This window comes from Hemiscyllium ocellatum, chromosome 5, assembly GCF_020745735.1.
Source record: "Hemiscyllium ocellatum isolate sHemOce1 chromosome 5, sHemOce1.pat.X.cur, whole genome shotgun sequence".
NCBI classification, from domain to species: Eukaryota; Metazoa; Chordata; class Chondrichthyes; order Orectolobiformes; family Hemiscylliidae; genus Hemiscyllium; species Hemiscyllium ocellatum.
Window position 1 is genome coordinate 79,800,397 of NC_083405.1, and position 20,851 is coordinate 79,821,247.

The window sequence follows — 20,851 nt, forward strand, 5'->3', positions numbered from 1 at the left end:
TCCAACTCCCTTTTTCCCTTCTCTAATTTTTGCTGAACACTTTGTATCCTTGGAAATCTAGCTTCAAGTCCTCACCATTCTTTAACCACATTTCTCTTATGACCATTGTATTCCCACATGATTATTTGTGCTTTTAGCTCTTGTGGGCGGCATGGTGGCACAGTGGTTAGCACTGCTGCCTCACAGCGCCTGAGACCCGGGTTCAATTCCCGACTCAGGCGACTGACTGTGTGGAGTTTGCACGTTCTCCCCGTGTCTGCGTGGGTTTCCTCCGGGTGCTCCGGTTTCCTCCCACAGTCCAAAGATGTGCGGGTCAGGTGAATTGGCCATGCTAAATTGCCCGTAGTGTTAGGTAAGGGGTAAATGTAGGGGTCTGGGTGGGTTGCGCTTCGGCGGGTCAGTGTGGACTTGTTGGGCCGAAGGGCCTGTTTCCACACTGTAAGTAATCTAACCTAATCTCTCCAACCTTATTCATCACATTTGATGCAATCTGTCATTGAGTTCCTCATTGTCCAGCTTCATCTGTTTCTCCATAGTGTGGAATTATTTTCTTCTCTAGGTCTATGCACCACTCTCATCCATTACACACTTTATTTATCCTTCTGCTTCTGGATGCTACTATCCTTCCTCTATATGTGGATTCTGGGGACACTAAAGGACTCTCATTGAAGAGGCTAAATCAGTGGAAACAGGGGTTTGGCTGCAAATATATAATTTGCCATAAAGAATTGCTCTTTGGTTATAGCTTATGGGACAATATAATAATATGGTTAACAGATTTATGTGTGGACTAAACACATCCAAAATCCTTTTGTAATGACCTGATTGGTCTGTGGTAATCAAATCAATAGCATTGCAATTACATTGAAAGCTGACCACAAATTATACAGCTTTGTAGATTCAATATGTTAGTTATAGTTACACAATAACAACATAATTACATTTGTTATGAAAGCATTTTCTGTTCTTATTTTAGATTTTGCCAGATAGTGGAAAAACTCAAAGTAATTAATATGAGAAAATAAGAGACATTTTGGTGAATTCTCTTACTAAACGTTTGCAAGTTTTAACCCCAGTAAGATTTCCTAGCTGTAAGTTGGCTGTTAACTCTGATGAGCTTCTCGTTCATAATTGTGCAGAGTTCAGTTTATCGGGACTGCAAGATCAGAAATATGAAGAACTGCATTTAGCAGGTAGCCCACTCGTCCATACACATTGGTGCTTTACAATCCTGTAAACTGACCTATTTTGCCAACATTGCTGTATGATCTATAACTATTTGTTTTTCTTTCTTCTCAGCACTGATGCATGCGTTGGTATTCGGGAATGTAACTGCCATCATTCAGCGCATGTACTCCAGGTGGTCTCTGTATCACCACAGAATCAAAGATCTAAAGGATTTCATTCGAGTCCATCATCTCCCAAAGCAGCTCAAACAGCGAATGCTCGAGTATTTCCAGACAACGTGGTCAGTCAATAATGGAATTGATGCTAATGAGGTAATTTCCTTCCTAATTTTCATTTGATACAATGAAATAATACTTTCATATATAACTGAAAGTCAATTTGAATGTTAAAACTAAGAATACTTTAATCATAGTTGCATCTTTCTCACAGTGTGATTGGTTCCCGATTTTCCTTCTTGTATGTCCCATTGAACTATCTGGTAGTTCGGCTCTGGACAGGGGGTCAAAAGATTTTGCATTTGAGTACTAATAGGGGTAATTTATGGGAGTCCTGTTGAGTATCATACAGGAGGAAACAAAAGGTTTCAGAGCCCACCAATGTGAATTTCCATGGCAGTTCCTGCATATCACTTCATTACTGTATTCCCTGGCTCTTGAGGCAAACAGAGGCTGGTGATATACTTCGTGTGTATCGTATTCTATGAGTTATCTCTCTCTCTTCCCCTTTTCATTCTTATCATATATGGAAGAGTTTGGATTCTTGAACTGTAGAAATATATGGAGCATTGAATGAGATTCATGATCTCATTCTGTTTTTATAGATTATTTGGAATTTCATAAAACTCTGGCCCTGCTGATGAAGCATAAAACAGATGACTGGTCAATGTTGCCCTGAGCGTCAGAGAAAGCAACAGCATATTATTTTGAAAAAATGCATCTTTTGCTGCAGTTTTGTATTAAAGTGAATTTTCGGTTTTGAATATTTATGCACAGCTTCTTTCATCTGTTCGGTGAATCTGTGCACAGCATGCTCACTTATTCTGCATAATTAGGATGATTGCTTAGAACACCCCTGTAATGAAGGGTTGTGGATTGGGATCACTTTCACTGGAAGTACAGGAGTGATATTAGACTGTTGTTCCATCTCCAGTTCTGGGATTATGATGCTATGCATTTCTTTTGCTAGATTTCCTTTTCAAGTCTATCCCTCTGAAACACAGCATCACTATAAGATTGTGGGTAGTACATGCAGTGCATTGGATAAAGTGGATTCACAATGTATGTACCTCATGTCCATACACCTTGTTTGCTTTCCTCTCCTGACCATGTTGCTGTTTCTCATAGTCTTCTTTGAAACAGCATTCCAAGTTGTATCTATGTCCTTGAACTGGGAGTGTTGACATCCCAGCTGATATTTTACTGGAGAAGTCAGATCCCAATTAGGAACCCAGTTTTATAAATCGTATTTTTATTTGTTTTCAATGAAGTGGCCTCCCACTGAAACATAAGCAGACGATGCTGCAGATTTGGTTTAACAGTAAAACAGAAGTCTATTATAAAAGAAATGGAGATAAAATAGAATAATCCAACTATCTATTTATGATACAATTTCAAAAAAAGATTAAACATTCAGTACCAGTATAATCCCATTAATCTCAAAGCATTATTGTATAGAAAAAAAACAAAACAGCTTTTGTGAAGAACCCAGAACACCCCTCTGGCCCACTCCCCAAAGTACCAGCCATATAATACTCACACCAGAATCCCTGTACCTTAAGTCACTTGTGACTGATAGCTGTATGGGTGCTTCAGGAAGAAGCTATGTTTCACTCTACTGAACTTTAAGTAGTGTTTTCCGGACTTTGTTTATCCCATTACTTTGGGTCTGGGACTAGCACTAACTCTTCACTCCATTGTAATCTAATTCACTCTATCTACCATTCCCTTCTCTGAAACACTATTCCAGACTTCCATCCTGTTCCAAGGACTTCACAGGACTGCCTCACTGATGCACAAAAGTGAAACTATAAATCCCCCGTTAAGGGCATTTTCTGTAAGCTGTGAAAAATAAACAAATTCCAAGACAATCGAATCAACCATTGAGGCCGCCTATTACTTACCTTGTTGGTTTCCAAACAATCTAATATCCAACAGAAATTCGTACACAAAGCTATTCACTCATCAATTAAAATCATACATGTAAACCTCACAGCTTATATCAAAGGAGAAAAAAAAATTATAATAATCAAACATTTTCCTTTCTCCTCCTCTTTCCATGAGTCTGCCCTTGGCTAACTCCTGGGTCACATTTAATGGGGCTTTTGGAAGGTAGATGGGAAAGGAAGGTAAGGAATGAAATGTCTGCCATCTTCTCAACACCCTGGAATTTTATCAGTAGCAGGTAAAGTAGAGGATGGCCTTCTCACCCAGAGATATATTGAGTTCTTTAAATGGCCCATTAAGAACCTCTTCCCACTATCATTGCTTTGTCTTACAGTAATGCAGGCTGTCCGGCATGCTGGAAGATCACTCAGTGATTCCTGCCAACTTACCCTGTCAGCCATTGGGGTAGTTCTTTCTGATTGGACACGTTGTGACTCAAAGCAGAGCTATCAGCTACAAGTGTTGTTCCTGTGCAAACCTTCACCTTCAAATAAACGCTCTCTGCACCTCACTAGGGCTTACCTCTCCCCTGTAACCCTGACCCAAATTCCCTTCTTACAAGGGTGGCTTCACACTGCTGCTTCTAGCTTGCTGTCCTATCAGTGGTCAAGCTGCCAGCTCTCCAATTGGGATCCATGATAACTGTTCATTCACACTGGCATGAACAGAGAATGCACTGTGGGCAAAACTGCTTCCAGCTTTGGGCACACCTTCAGGGTTAGTGTCTATTGTGTCCAATAGCAGGTACTTTTAGACATAATGTCTGACAATTTCAGTAAATTGACCAACTGCATCACATTGCATGAGCTTTCCTTAATTTATTTTTGATAAGCAGACAGTAGTGTTCAACAATGAGCAGATAAAATAATTTGTTATGTTAGGGTGAATTTTAAAAGTAATTCATGATTAATGTTGAATCTGCCTCCCTGGTAACAATACAATGAGCGGTTTAAATTCTTTTTCATTTATTTCAAGCTTTCAAAACATACAACAGCAAATGCAGCAGGATTCCAATTCCAACACTAAGCGTAGTCCTACCCAGCATTTCTCCCTGCAGCATAACTAAATTTCCCCTCTAATTTTGAGTGTTATTTAAAGTGAATGGTTATAGCACAGTGCATTTCTGTCATAAGTACATTGAAAGTACGCCTACAATATAATGCCTGGGTGAATACTTGGTGACTTCTACCACTTAATATCTGTAAATTTCAACTTGCAAAATGATTCTGATTTATTATTTTAATGATATTGATTATCTCCACTAATAAACACATAATTTTAATGTGTGGATCATAATTTAAATAAAAGGATTACTTCTGATGTTTAACTCCAGCAGTTTGTGGATACATGATTACTACCATCAATGTTTTGAATAAGATGGACAGCTTCAGTATTAGTTATGGTTTCAGGTGTATTAGGTAATATTCTGTTTTTCTTTTCTTTTCCATCACTGCACTAAGTATCATTTTCATACTATTAGTTCAGTTTTAGTAAAGTTAGATCACATGGGATCCGGAGAGCTAACCAACCAGATATATGATGAGCTTGAAGGTAAGAGACAGAGGGCTGTGCTGCTTTTTGGACTGAAGGCCTGTGACCAGTGGTGTGCTGCAAGCATTAGTGCTGGGTTCACTGCTTTTCCTTATTTATATAAATGATTTGGATGTAAACATAGGAGGTATGGTTAGTAAGTTTGTAGATGACGCCAAAATAGGTGTGTAGTAGACAGTGAAGAAGATTATCTCAGAATACAATGGAACCTCAATCAGATTGGCCAATGGGCTGAGGAGCGGCAGATGGAGGGTGAAGTGTTGCATTTTGCTAAGGCGAACCAGGGCAAGACTTATATACTTAATGGTAAGTTTCTGGGGAGTGTTGCTGAACAAAGAGACCAAGGGATGCAGATGCATAGTTCCTTGAAATTGGAGATGGTGAAGAAAGCATTTGGTATGCTTGCCTTCATTGGTCAATGCATTGAGTATAGGAGTTGGGATGTCACATTGCGGCTGTACAAAACATTGGTTAAGCCCTTTTTGGAATAGTGCATACAATGCTGGTGACTCTTCTACAGGAAGGATGTTGTTAAACTTGAGAGGGTGCAGAAAAAAATGTTTATAAGGATGTCACCAAGACTGGAAGTTTTGAGTTGTAGGAGAAGCTGAACAGGCTGGGGCTATTTTCCCTGGAATGTCAGAGGATATGGGGTAACCTTATAAAAGCTTATAAAATCACAAGAGGCATGGAAAGGGTAAATAGCCAAGTTCTTTTTCTCAGGGTCGGGGAGTCCAAAACCAAAGGGAATAGATTTAAGGTAAGAGGGAAAAGGTTTAAAAAGGACCTGAGTGGTAATCTTTTCACGCAGAGGGTGGTGTGTGTATGGAATGAGCTGCTAAAGGAAGTGGTGGATGCTGGTACAATTATGACATTTAAAAGTTATCTGGATGGGTGGGTGAATAGAAAGGGTTTAGAGGGATATGGGCCAAGTGCTGGTAAATGGGACTAGATTAACTTAGGATATCTGGTCAATATGGACGAGTTGGACCAAAGGGTCTGTTTCCGTGCTGTATTACTCTATGATCCTCTGACTCCATTTCTTTCCATAGTTTTTCTTTCTGTGAGAATAGATTTTTGTGTAACATGCTGTTATTAGCAATCAGACCAACTAATAAATATGGAAAATATTTATAGCTGTTCACTGCATCGGAGGCTGAGTTTCAAATTAGTAATGAGAAGAATGGTATTTTCACTGGAAGCTTTTCAATTTCTCAAAAGAGCACATGTTTTCTCCCAAATAAAGTATTCTGGTCTTATGTCATAATCTTAGGATACCTCATTCCACCATCCCACAACACATGGCACAATATAGCTCAAAGCTCAGCAGCTCCAATTCTGGCAGGAGAGAAATTGGTGTCACACACGGACAATATAAATGTAATTGAAAATTTAAGGGCACGTAGCTGCTTAATCACCATCCATTTCAAAAATATGGATTACTCCAAATCTACAGAATGGTTTGAGAATGTAACGTATTATTCAGAACTGTATGACTGAATAAATGACTTGGGCTTTCTTTTTGTGGCTTATGACATTATTCAGCCAGTCCCCTGTGTGTTATTCCTTGAATCATCTTTGACAGCAACAGAGAGCATATAATCTTTTGAGAGGCTTCTTCACAGCTCTGTAGCATCTGTGTGAAGAAAGTGAGAACTGCAGATGCTGGAGATCAGAGTTGAAAAGTGTGGTGCTGGAAAAGCACAGCTAGTCAGGCAGCATCCGAGGAGCAGGGGCATCAACGTTTTGAGCATAAGCCTTTCATCAATGTGGGAGGAAGATAGCTGGGAATGCGATTGGTAGATGGAGGGGGAGGGTGATGGTGATAGGTCAGAATGGAGGGTAGAGAGGATAGGTGGGAAGAAACTTGGACAGGTAGGAGAGTTCAAGAAGGTGGTACCAAGTTAGAAGTTTGGCCCTGGGATAAGGCAGGGGGAGGGGATATGAAGAAACTGGTGAAATCTACATTGATCCCGTGTTGTTGAAGAGTCCCAAGGTGGAAAATGAGGCGTTCTTCCTCCAGGCACTGGGAGTTTGGCGGTGGAGGAGTCCCAGGACTTGCATGTCCTTTGCAGTGTGGGAGGGGGAGTTAAAGTGTTCGGCCACAGGGTGGTGGGGCTGTTTAGTGCATGTGTCCTGGACATCTGGTGAATGAGTGATTAGGCAGAGTGTTCTGATGGAAATGATAGGTGAGGAAAGTGAGTAGGGTGGTTGAGGTAATTAAGTTAGATGTCAGGTGGATGAAGTGGCAGACAAGTCGAGTGGTAGGTGAGTGGGGCAACAGTGGATAAGTGGGTATGGGATTGTAGGGTCAGATGGAGTAGTCAGGTTGAAACTAGTCAGGTCGGGATTGCTAGACAGTTGGGGTAATCAAGATTAAAAGTGAATGCTCGTTTGGTGATGAAAGGCTTGATCAGGAAGAGTGGTCAGGTTGTCAGGGATAGTTGGACAAGAGGGTAGGGGGAGAGGTTTTTAGATCTGGGTGGGGGTGGGTTTTGGAGCCTTTGTGCAGGTCCTAACACACATTTTGAGCTTTATGTCTAGCCTTCAATGATCTCAAGACCAGGAGATCTGGACCAATAATCCAACCATTCATTTTCATCTCTTTTAATTTGTTTTTATTGCTATAAGCAGAGCACTGTCCAGTTGTAAGTGTATTGGTCTTCACTCTTATTTTTGGCATGATCCCAAACCTGTTTGCTTATATCAGCCTGTGGGTGCTTTAACATGATCCTCACTTGCACTGGATCATCGTTGCTAATACCATAAAGTCATTTTTGCTTACATAACAGAGACTGTTACTTCGAAGATATTTCATTAGTGAAACACTTTGGAGTTTTCCTAAGATGGTACAAATGCTGATTTTTACTTTCTTTTCTCTCTTTTGCACAAATATATTTGCCTGTTAGTGCTTATTTTATCAGTTGAAAGTGATAATAAATCTGCCTTTCATACCATCAAAGCGCACTGTCACAGGGAGATGATGGCACCCCAAAGAACATCAACGCCAAATGTGCATCACTCAAAATTAATCACTATCAGCCTGGTGAGAAAATCAAAGAGAAAATTTTAAAATAAACTGATAGGATAGCAATCAACAGCAGTGGAGATAATCTCTCTCATTTTGAGAGGAGATATTTGCAGTTTTTAACACTTAAGCTGAAAAGATAATTGTATATTTGTGTTGCAGTTCAATAAGTACTTTTAATGCTTAGCTCATGATTGTATCAGTTTACAAAATTCTCATCTATCTGGTTGATCTAGTTAGTCTCTGTACCATGTATGTGTATTTATGTATATCTTTAAAATTAATCTAACCAGACCGAGGAGACACATTATGATGTGGAAGTATGTGTATTTTTGTGTCTACGAACTTGTTAAGAAGTTTTAATTGAATCTTTGTAATACTACATTAGCATTTATACCATACTGTTAATTGTATTATAGATGGAACAAAGAGAGATTCCATGGGGAGATTCTGAAATGCATTTTGTTTCATTTAAATTCCATATAATTATCTCTTGCAGTCATTAATGGATATTTCAGCTTAAAACTATTTTGAAAACTATGATCATGTCTTCATGCACTTAATTAATTTCAATTAAACGACAACCGACAATGCTGATATCGGTGATTATTGTGGATATCTACTAGATTTTACTATTTAACACACTTAATTCATTCTTGTGATTTTCTTTTTCCCTGAGGGGATTTCAGACCCTCCTCTGTTCTTTTGCAGGCAGCTATGTCATTACTTATTTCAATGCATATTAACTCTTGTCATTTCCATAGCTTTTAAAGGATTTTCCAGATGAGCTGAGGTCAGACATCACTATGCACTTGAACAAGGAAATCCTACAACTTTCTCTGTTTGCCTCTGCCAGCCGTGGATGCCTTAGGTCTCTCTCTCTACACATCAAAACTTCTTTCTGTGCTCCAGGCGAGTACCTCCTTCGACAGGGCGATGCATTGCAGGCCATCTACTTCGTCTGCTCAGGCTCCATGGAAGTTCTTAAAGGTACCATGGTGCTGGCAATACTTGGTAGGTTTGTATAATTTTGTTTTAATTGCTACCATAGCTACAATTTCTAAATATACCAATTTGTCTTCAGACCATTTAGAAGAAAATAAGTGACCCTCAAATGTTCTGACCGATTTCTGAGAACCAGTCAAATTTTGTATCTCGTACGCTTTGTAATTTGTGTTCTTCAACTTGGTCTCTTGTGTATCCTCGTATTGTTTTCCCGACCACTGGTGGCCATGCCTTAAGCCTAGACTTTGAGCTCTGCAATTTCATCTCTAAATTATTGTGTCTGCCTCTCTGTCTCTCTGTCTCTCTGTCTGTCTGTCTCTCTCTCTCTCTCTTTCTCTCTCTCTCTCTGCCTTAAAACCTCTTTACAAGGTTTTGGTCACTTGTCCCTCTATCTCTGTTGGCTCAGTGTTATTTTTTTGTTGTCTCAATGTTGCTGTGAAGTGCTTTGGGCTCACTTTGTGCAATACTGTACAGTATAAATGATGATTCTTATTTTGTCACAAAATCTTTTGCAAATATCTATTCCAAAAGACTAAATTCAAAATATGGAAGAAAGGGTTTTACTGACTGCTCTATGTAGTAGCGCTATAGGTGCATTGTTATTATCCATTTACTTGCAGAAAAAGTTCTGGATGTTGCATTTTACAAACCTCAGTGAGTCTTTATCAAAGGTTTGATTTCCTCAAGCTCAGGCAGAATTCCCAATACACATTTGTAAGGACTAAGGTACTTTATTAAATAGAATGTACAGTCCAATGAGTATTGTTCTTTTCTTGCTGAATGCTGTGTAATATTCTACAAGAATTTATTGAATAATGTTGTAAAGATGGTTTTCTATGTGCTACAAATGTACATGCTTGGGCTATGTCCAAGTCTGCAGCCTAAGCTGATTGTTTAGTTGTATTACATACAATGGATACCAAAAGAAAGCTAAACTTGAAAAGACAGACTGCATTGGATGAAACAACAGGAAGCACACAAAAATCAACTTTATAACTACACTCTTACCTGGTGTTGTGACAGAAGAGACTACTTTCATGCTGTTGTTCCATTTCTTCAACTCATTATGAACTGAAATCTAAATTAATCATCAATGCCAAGCAACAACCTAAGACAGATTTATTCTAAATTGCAAATAATGCTTCCCATTATTATCACTGTTTCTAATTTTCCTCCTTCATAATTGAAATGCAGTCAAATGCAGAATTACTCATATTTTACATACAAAATGTGAGATTTAAGATTAAAATCCCAGGATATATATGAAACAAAGTCCAACCTATCCAAAAATATAACTTTTATCAAATAATTAGCTGAACAGCTGAGGAAGCGATGTGATTTCTAAAAGTGGGATAGACGACGAGTGTCTAAGTTTAATGCAATATCTCAACTCAATCACAGCTTGATATGAGAGTGTGGGATTGTTGAATTCATGGGGAGATAAGCTGAGTTTTTAGAGTATTTTGTTTTATGGCTTTTCTTAGACAATAAAAATAATATTCCAGACCATTAGGGTTAAAGTGTAAGTGTCCCTACCTCTGGGCTAGAAGGTCCAGCTTCAAGTATTACCTGGCTCAGAGGTGAGTCAGAGCTGATCTGATCAGGTTAATGAAAAATATCTTCAGTGGTTTACACAAAAGTAAAACTAAAGAGGGCCAAAAACAATTAGTTCATAATTATTCTATATGGAATTAATCAGAGCAATGTCCCAGGCTACACCAGAATAATAAAGCTTGTTACCACATTGAAGTACCCTTGACTAATGCCTACTAATGGGTTTATTCTCCTTAACTGCATGATATAGAGCAGGTCCAAGCCATAGGAAATTTCATTGATCCCAAATGTAATCAATAGCCTATTAAATCTATGGTAACGAGCCCTAGCTTCGCCCCGGCAAAACAGACTGAACACCCACTGCTACCACACATGACAATAAATAAATCAAGCATCAAATATCAAATAAATATAATTTATTTATCAGGCAGCCAGCCAATGACCTGCACCATCATTCATTGAACATTAAAAATCTATCTCAGAGCTTTCAAGGGACAAAAAAGGAAATTATCAAAAGAAAAATGATCCAGCAGGTATTTATAAGACGCATAACAAACTGATGGCAGATAATGTGCCAACTACTTTGCCAGAGAATTGTAGAATATGAATTCATCTCTATGGAGAGAACATGTTTGGAGCAGGATAGAAAATCAGGCCCTGCCTCATTGGGGTGGATCGTATTGTGTCATTGCCAGAAAACAGTGACGAGACACATGTGAGCAGAGGACAACACCCATATCAACCTTCCCTGATTAAGTTGGAAGGCACTGCCACAGGACTTCCAGCCACCATCAGTATGATGTCAATTAGCCTCATCAGTTGACATCATTATCCTTGAGTCAAAAAGAGTGATGCTGGAAAAGCACAGCAGGTCAGGCAGCATCCAAGGAGCAAGAGAGTCGACGTTTTGGGCATAAGCCCTTCGTCAGGGCTGATGAAGGGCTTATGCACAAAAGGTCAATTCTCCTGCAGCTCAGATGCTCCCTGACCTGCTGTGCTTTTCCAGCGTCACACTTTTTGACTCTGATCTCCAGCACTGCAGTCCTCACTTTCTCCTAATCATCATCCTTGAGTCCACTTCAATTTAATGGTGGCTCAGAGTTAAATGAGAGCCAGACAGTTTTGTCATGCTGCAAGGAGTCTGCTCACTGAACTTTGTCAGGATTCCAGTGGCTCCTGAGTGATTCCCTCATTATCAGGCAACTTTTGCCCACTTCACAGTCTCGCATTGGTTGGGAGAAGCTGACCACTGAAAGCCACACCCTGCACTTGCCTTTGATCTCTATTCCCAGCCATTCCCCCCTCTCCTCACCACAGACCCAACATTATGATTCCAAATCATCCCCACTCTCCTTTGGTCTGGGACTCCACAATGATCCTAGGCCTCTAGTAGTGCTGCCTGCATTTCTGGTGGACCTTGGTCAGAGGAAAGGCCCACCAAAAGCCATTAGAACATAGAACAATACAGCGCAGAACAGGCCCTTCGGCCCTCAATGTTGCACCGACCTGTGAACTAATCTAAGCCCATCCCCCTACACTATCCCATCATCATCCAAGAGCTTATCCAAGGGCTGCTTAAATGCCCCTATTTTGGCTGAGTTAACTACATTGGCAGGCAGGGCATTCCATGCCCTTAGCACTCTCTGAGTAAAGAACCTGCTAAAGACACTGCCATTCAAGTGTCTGAAGGGCACGTGAGTAGATTGAGTCTTTCTACAGAACTGCCAAGGGTTCCTTAGCATTTCCCTGCCTGGTGTGCAAGACCCCTGACAAAATCCCTGCTGTGGAAATATGTTATTTACCTAAACTGTCCTTAAACTAGGAGCTAGAAACTTGAGGAAAGCTTCTTTATTAATGTTGGACATTTGTCATTTTGTACATTACTATAATTACTGCTATTTAAATGTCTGATGACATTTACTTCCTACTTGAATGACAGCAAAATAATCAGGATTATATATAAAATGGTGTGACAGCTGTGATGAATTCTGCCAACCAAAATCAATGACAGAAAATTAAAGTTCTATATAACTGACATCATACGTTCCTATTGCATTAATTTATTCCCTAATAATAGTGCATTCTCTCAGATCCAAGGATAAACCTCATTGTTGTATGTGGATTTTAAAAAATCAGGTCAAAGAAGTTTAATCATTTTCAAGCCCTTATATTTGCCTCTGATGCATCTGACATTTTAATGATTTAGCCTTTTGAATCATTTCACAGATATTTCAGGGAGTAAAGATTTCCACAAACAAGCTGCTTATTCACATTTCAGACAATATTAGGATTCCTGACTTGGTGTCTTGGCCATGTCTTCCATGTTCATTGCAATAATTCTTGTGTATATATTAGAAATACATAAATTACAGTGTCAAGCATCTAATGAAGTTTGAGTGGCTTGTATTTATTGAATTTGTTATGGTATCCATTTTAGGATCTTACCAGAAATATGAAACCAGATACTTTCAATTGTTTTTATTTCAGCAATAATTTTGCTATCCATCTCCCTGCATCATCAGTTGTCTGTTGTTCAACTTTCAACCTGATTTTGTACATGTTACTTCTCTTACAATTTTCTGACTTTACCTTCTGCTCATGTGCCAAACAATGGAAAATGAACATTATCATGTCCACTTTTATCCTCCTTGTTAACAGTTCACAGTATTGAGACTCATAGGATTCTCATTCATTTTTTAATCTGATCTCTTTGAAACTGTGCAGCTCGCTTTCACCCAGTTCATTCTGGGTGAAGTTTTACTGTTGCTCCTCACTATCAGTTTGAAGGCATTGGGCCTCATGTTGGCTGCACACCATCTATCTGTTAGTTACAATCGGTTTTCTATTGTACAGTGTGTGGTAGACACCTTTGGTAGCCCACTCGCCTTTGGGCTTTTTGGAGCCAATGTTTTATGATGCAGGTTCCAGACCGGATAGACCTGTACCTTAAGACAGATGCATTACATCAAAACATTTGTTGTAACAATACAAAAGAATGCACCTCACGTCAGTTACTCTTATTCTATGTTGACAGTGTGATGCTGGAAAAGCACAGCAGGTCAGGCAGCATCTGATTAGCAGGAGAATTGACATTTCGGGCATAAGCCCTTCATCAGGAAAGAGGCTTATGGGCCAGGGAGCTGACAGATAAATGGGAGGGGCGATGGGGCTGGGGGTGAGTAGTTGAGAATACGAGAGATAGATGAAGATGAGGGAGAAAGTAATAGATCGGAGGGGAGGGTGGGAAAGGCGATGGACAGGTCAAGAGGGCAGTGCCAAGTTGGAGACTTGGGACTGGGATAACGTGGGGAGAGAGAAAATGAGAAAACTGGCGAAATCCACAATGATCCCGTGTGGTTGCAGGGTCCGAAGCCGGAAGGTGAGGCGTTCTTCTTCCAGGTGTCAGGTGGTTAGGGTTTGGCGATGGAGGAGGCCCAGGACCTGCACATCCTTGTTGGAGTGGGAGGGGGAGTTGAAGTACTCAGCCACGGCGTGGTGTGGTTGGTTGGTGCGGGTGTCCCAGAAATGTTCTCTGAAGCACTCTGCGAGTAGGCTTTCTGTCTCCCAAATGTAGAGGAGACCACATCGGGTGTTACGGATACAGTAAACGACATGAGTGAAGGTACAGGTAAATGTCTGTCGATATGGTAGAATCCTTTGGGGCCTTGGACGGAGGTGAGGAGGAGGTGTGGGCATAGGTTTTGCACTTCTTGTGATGGCAGGGGAAGGTGCCAGGAGTGGGGTGAGGGCTGATGGGGGGAGTGTCCCTTGTCAGATCCACACCCGCAACTAGAAGCCTATTTGTGTGTACTTAAGTACATTAATATCTTTATTACTACATAATCCCACCTCATTGATATGTGTTCTCCCATTCTCCCACCCACAACTTTCAAATTCAAGGTGGTGAGATGTCCTAATAAAAAGGTTTATCTCAATACTCATTACTTTCAGTGTATCCTGGAGTCACAGCATGATGTCTTAGTTAGTTAGCTTTGCGTATGTAATGTGCAGTAATATCAGTAAGTGAGAACCCAGACCACACATAAATCTTTGATATTATAGCCATGCTGAAAATTGGGATTGTAAATATAATTCAAAACTTCTGACTCAACAAGGTGTTTTGTTATCTATGTTGCTTAATATATTTAAGAACAAAGGCTCTCTCATGCCACCACTAACCTTCACGTGATTTCGCTCCCCCCCCCACCTCCCCCAACCACCACTGCCCTGCCTCTATTTTACCCACATCAGGTGGAGGCCGATGTCAGATGTGTAATGTGACAGCTTTTGCAGCTGGTGGCTTATGTTGGACAGTGAAGTGGGGGAAATCTCCTTTTAGGTGTACCCTGCAGCAGTACAAAGCATTTTCCACAAGATCATATTTGGCTATCCCTTCTGGAAGCCCCATAACTACATTCTTCATTTCCCCCTATTTCCCTTTAAAGGACCCTGACAGCAACACTGCTGATATCCAGATTTATCTTCAATCCAACTTCCATAACCATCTCTCCTTTGAGTTCTGTCCACAGGCCTAGCGAGGAATAGACACCACACAAACCTGGTGCTGCTGGGACTAAGACCATTCTATTCATTTGTCCTTATATTCAGTGAAATAGAACTGGCTGATGGGTTTTAACCAAATGGTTAATTGTTTATTTTAGACAAATTAAAGCTTTCATTGAAAAGACATCAAAGAAATTTTACCAGAGCATATTAACAACTTGATGCTATATTATCTAACAAATTCCTCGCTCGTGATTTTTCTTTTATGATCATGGAGACTAATTTACATTTTTTAATTGTAAGACCATAAGATACTAGAGCAGAATTAGGTCACTTGGCCCATTGAGTCTGCTTCACGATTCAATCATGGCTGATTTAATCCTCAACCTCATTCTCCTGCTTTCTTCCCATTCGTCAATAGGATGGCTTACTAGGCTGTTACCTAACTTGGATCATTCCACATGTGTGCCACAGCACATACCCCACATGATCTACCCTTTTCTGATACAGAGAAAACTCAATGACATTGAGTTGATTGAACACAATTCACTGGACAAGTAATCCTGAACCAACACAACAACTGTTGGAGAAACTCAGCAGGTTTGGCAGCATCTTTGGAGAGAGAAACAGGGTTAATATTTTACGTCCATAGAAGACTCATACCAAATTTGAAACCTTAACCAAACTCTACCTCTCTGTCTACAGATGCTGCCAGATCTGTTGAGTTTCTCCAGCATTCTCTCTGTTTGCTTCAGATTTCCAGCACTGACAATATTTTGCCATTAGTCATATAATCCTTATTGCTTGTTTGTAACCATTTCTAAAATTAATACCTTTTCTCAGATCAGATTGCTGCCATAATGGTACAGGAAATAAAGTAGCATAATGCCATTAACATGGTGGTGTAAATTTTGAATGCTCCATTTGTGAAAATTTGTTAAGTATATTTATTTAGAATATCCTTTATCATTCCGACTGTTAACTAACTTGTGTACCACTAAACAATAAATGATCATATATTTTCTGTTACCTATATATGTAATAGTCACATGTATGGACATTTGTCAGCTATATGTAATTTTTTGTTTTTAAAATGCAGCAATAACCATGTCACAGCTACATGTTATGCTAGGTGGGCTTGATTTTCAAACATACAAGGAGATGAAGTTGAATGTGGCCACATTTTGAAAGTAACCCTGACAATTAGCCTTTCCATATTCTGAAACCTCCAGAATACGCTGGTCTTTTCAAACTGAGGGAAGAAATGAGAAAATATCTCACTTCCAATTAATTGGCTTTTAAGATCCTGAAAAAGCTTGATGAATCGTAAGACAGAAGGAAATTTTCTATATAGGGACTAGAAAAAAAGTGAATTGTCTGGTAAACATAAATGCTCCGCAGTTGTAAAGAGCAATGTGGGAGCCACTGTGTGAGGTGGCTGTTGAATAAAAGTAAAGATAAAGTAGAGCTATTCAAACAGAGTGATTGTTAGCCACTTGCATGCACCATGAGATTGTTCACCAACTGCTCTTCTGCTTGATCCAATCTGCAAGGCTACAGTAGCCCCCGTCATGGCTGCCTTCGACAATGTCAGCTGCAGCCAATTCCCAACTCCGGGAACTGCCCTAGGCTAGGTTTGGAAGTTCTACCTGCTACTCTCTTTCTCAGAATTTTCAATTTGATGTTTTTCCTCCTGGACTGGAGAATTGCCTGTGAGATAATCGATTTTACTGAATTTGCCTTTGCCAAGCATGTATTTATGGGATGTTACTATATTGGGACAGTTAATGTTTCGGGGTTGAATTATGTGTTATTCTGTTAAGTTTTCTATTATAGTTGTGTTATTCTAATTTCTTCTTTCTTTTGGTGGATTTAAACTATTGTGGATGAATACAGTAGGTTTTGCTGCATGCCTGGTAGTTTGAACAATCAAATTGCATCTGGAATGCAAAGCCTTGCACTTGCCTTTAAAATAAGGAATAGATAGGGTCAAGGTTATCATCTTAATGTATTTTGAGGACTTTTGGTCTAGTCCATAACGTGTCAGTGAAGCAGATTTGGCACAGGGTTGGGAGAAGGAAAAGATCTGAAGTTGGGTATTAGATTAAAATATAGAAAGTACTATTGACAGCTACAAGCATTTTTATGCAATACAAAGGAAGGAGCTGCATTACAGCGACTAGAAATATTTTTAAGACTTGTCTAGAGTGAAGAAGTAGAGATTCTCTAAATAATTCCATTATGATGCAATTCAATAGGCTCTTATAGAAAAAAGAGAAAGTAACAAAGAAATCTATCCAGTTTATATTGACATCGCAATTTTTTTCTATGTTTGATATTGAAGTGTTTTAGCAATTTATCCAAATATTAGACTTAATGCATAAATTTTCTTTCTTAATGTCCTGAGGTATAAGAGTCATAGAGTCATAGAGATGTACAGCATGGAAACAACAAACCCTTCAGTCCAACCTGTCCATGCCGACCAGATATCCCAACCCAATCTAATCCCACCTGCCAGCACCCAGCCCATATCCCTCCAAACTCTTTCTATTCATATACCCATCGAAATGCCTCTTAAATGTTGCAATTGTATCAGCCTCCACCATATCCTCAAGCAGCTCATTCCATACACGTACCACCGTTTGCATGAAAAAGTTGCCCCTTAGGTCTCTTTTATATCTTTCCCCTCTCACCTTAAACCTATGTCCTCTAGTTCTGGACTCCCCGACCCCAGGGAAAAGACTTTGTCTATTTATCCTATCCATGCCCCTCATAATTTTGTAAACCTCTATAAGGTCACCCCTCAGCCTCCAACGCTCCAGGGAAAACAGCCCCAGCCTGTTCAGCCTCTCCCTGTAGCTCAGATCCTCCAACCTTGGCAACATCCTCATAAATCTTTTCTGAATCCTTTCAAGTTTCACAACATCTTTCTGATAGGAATGAGACCAGAATTGCATGCAATATTCCAACAGTGGCCTAACCAGTGTCCTGTACAGCCGCAACATGACCTCCCAACTCCTGTACTCAATACTCTGACCGATAAAGGAAAGCATACCAAATACCTTCTTCACTATCCTATCTACCTGTGACTCCACTTTCAAGGAGCTATGAACCTGCACTCCAAGGTCTCTTTGTTCAGCAACACTCCCTAGGACCTTACCGTTAAGTGTATAAGTCCAGCTAAGATTTGCTTTCCCAAAATGTAGCACCTTGCATTTATCTGAATTAAACTCCATCTACCACTTCTCAGCCCATTGACCCATCAGGTCCAGATCCTGTTGTAATCTGAGGTAACCCTCTTCGCTGTCCACTATACCTCCAATTTTGGTGTCATCTGCAAACTTACTAACTGTACCTCTTATGCTCGCATCCAAATCATTTATGTAAATGACAAAAGGTAGAGGGCCCCGCACCGATCCTTGTGGCACTCCACTGGTCATAGGCCTCCAGTAAAGAAAGAAATTAACTCTATGTTGAAGCAATATTTCATCTTTGACAAAACTAACACTAACAAAAGTCAATGCATTAACTTTGTTCTTTAAATGAGATGGAATGGTGCAAACAGCTTCCAATCTGCTGCAGTGCAGACACTCTAAGTCCTTGTATTTGATAGATTAATTTGGAAAACTGCTAGCCTTATTATTTCTAGAATATAGTTCAGACATATCTAGCCATTTGGATACAGAATTGGCTCAAAGGTAGAAGACAGAGCCCTCCGCATTGAGTTGGTGGCAAGTTTTTATTCAATTAAAATTGAAAGATATTCTACATCAAAATTATCATCTCTTCATGGCCAAATTTATTTATGTTTCTGAATAATATCACAAACAAGAATTTGATAAAATGGATTGTCCACACTTGATAGAAAAGAATCTTCACTTTCTTGTCTGCCTGAAGACATGTCCTTGATTAAAAAAAACAACTGCAGGTGCTGGAATTCAAGGTAGACAAGTGAGAGGCTGGAAGAACACGACAAGCCAGGCAGCTTCAGGAGGTGGAAAAGTCGATGTTTCAGCTGTAACCCTTCTTCAGTTGCCTGGCTTGCTGTGTTCTTCCAGCCTCCTACTAGTCTACTTTGAAGATAGGTCCTTTGCAATTATTTGCTTAAGCATGGCAGAGTGCTGTGATATTTTACTACAGTCGGAACAAGGAGGTAGGTGCTGAATCGACCTCAGCCAGAGTAAGGTTCAAATCCCCTGCTACCGCTGTCCACCCAATCCATGTGTTGGTTTTGTCACAGATGAAATATTGCTTCAACATAGAGTTAATTTCTTTCTTTACTTTTAGCAAAAGCAGCTGAGGAACGTTTCTGGGTGCGAATATACCCATTTGTTTTGTTTCAGGATGTCAAATGCAGTGTTCAGCACCCTAGTCCAGTAAGCAATGGAACAAATCCAGCTCTGAAGGTTTAAGATTCATTTACTTGGTTTTCTATAAGAACATAAGAGTATTAGAATATAAGGCTTACATTGTTTTCTTCAGACCAGTGAAAACTAAGCAGGAGATGAGATTTAGGTGTATACATTTGTGAGGAGTATGAAGAGGATGAGAGGGAACCAGTTGCTCTCCTTGATTAAAGGGTCAATCATGAGGGGGCATAGTTTTAAGGTAAGGGGCAAAAGATTCAGAGAGGATTTGAGAATAAACTTTTCCCCTCATGGTTGTGGGAAACTGTGCTGCCTGGGAAGATAGTGGAGTAGTAGTAGTACAAACTTTAAAAAATATTTGGATGAGCTCTTGAAATATCATAACATTCAAAGATATGGAACAAGTGCAGGAAATTGGGATTAGCGTGCCTTAAGTCATAGTTATTGTCAATGTAGACTTAATGGGCCAAAGGGCCTTTTCTACACTGTCTGGCTCTAAGACACTATAAGAACATGAGAATGAGGAGCAGGCATACTCATTTCAGCCTTTTGAGTCTGCTCCGCTATTTAATACGATAATGGCTGGTCTCATTGCAGCCTCAACTTTCCTATCTATTTCCAATAACCCTTTAATTTAGTACTAATTAAAAACCTGTCGACGTCCTTTTTAAATTTATTCAGTGTCCAGCTCATGCTGAGGTAACAAATTCCACAGATTCTCTGACCTTTAAGGAAAGTAATGTCTCCTCTGTTTTAAATTTGCCACTCCTTATGATACTCGCTAAACCTATGACCTTTTACTTTAGATTGCCCCACAAGGAGAATCATCTGCTCTATATTTGTATTGTCAATCCCTTTTACCATCTTCTATATCTAAATTAAATCTTCCCTCGTTCTTCTAAACTCTACTGAATGTAGACCTAGACTGCTCAACCTTTCCTTGTGAGACATCCCTTTCATGCAAGTAATGGATCTCGTGATCCTTCTCTGAATTGCCTTCAATATAATTACATCATTCCTCAAGTAAAGGGACCAAAACTACACGTAGTAATCTTGATACAGTCTTACCAATATTGTATAATATTGCAACAATATTTCCCTACTTTTGTATTCTATTTCCTTAGTAAGAAATGACAAAATTCCTTCTGTACTTGTAGATTGACCTGCTGCAATTTATGCACAAGGATATCCAGATTCCTCTATACTGAAGCATTTTGAAGTTTTTTTCTCCATTTAGATAATAAGTTGCCTTTTTACTCTTCTGAGTGAAATGGGTAAACTCATACTTGTCAATGCTAAACTCCACCTGTCAAATTTTGGACCATTTGCCTAATTTATCTATATCCATTTGTAAGTTTCTTATTGAAATGTATTTTCCCAGCTATTTCAGTATCATCTGCAAATTTGGCCAGAGTACGTCCTATCTCTGCATCCAATTCATTAATATAGATTGTAAGTAGCTGGGCCCGAAAACTGAATTTGTTGCCGTTTAG

General features: G+C 39.7%; 1 protein-coding gene across 1 annotated transcript in view; it reads left to right on the forward strand.

Annotated features, from left to right (window-relative positions):
• The window catches only part of LOC132816083 (potassium voltage-gated channel subfamily H member 8-like), a 438,395-nt gene that overhangs the window by 309,559 nt on the left and 107,985 nt on the right, over positions 1–20,851 (forward strand). The window contains exons 9-10 of the mRNA XM_060825513.1: positions 1,300–1,499; positions 8,694–8,943. Coding sequence (XP_060681496.1) covers positions 1,300–1,499; positions 8,694–8,943 — 450 coding nt within the window. The remainder of the gene's footprint in view (positions 1–1,299; positions 1,500–8,693; positions 8,944–20,851) is intronic.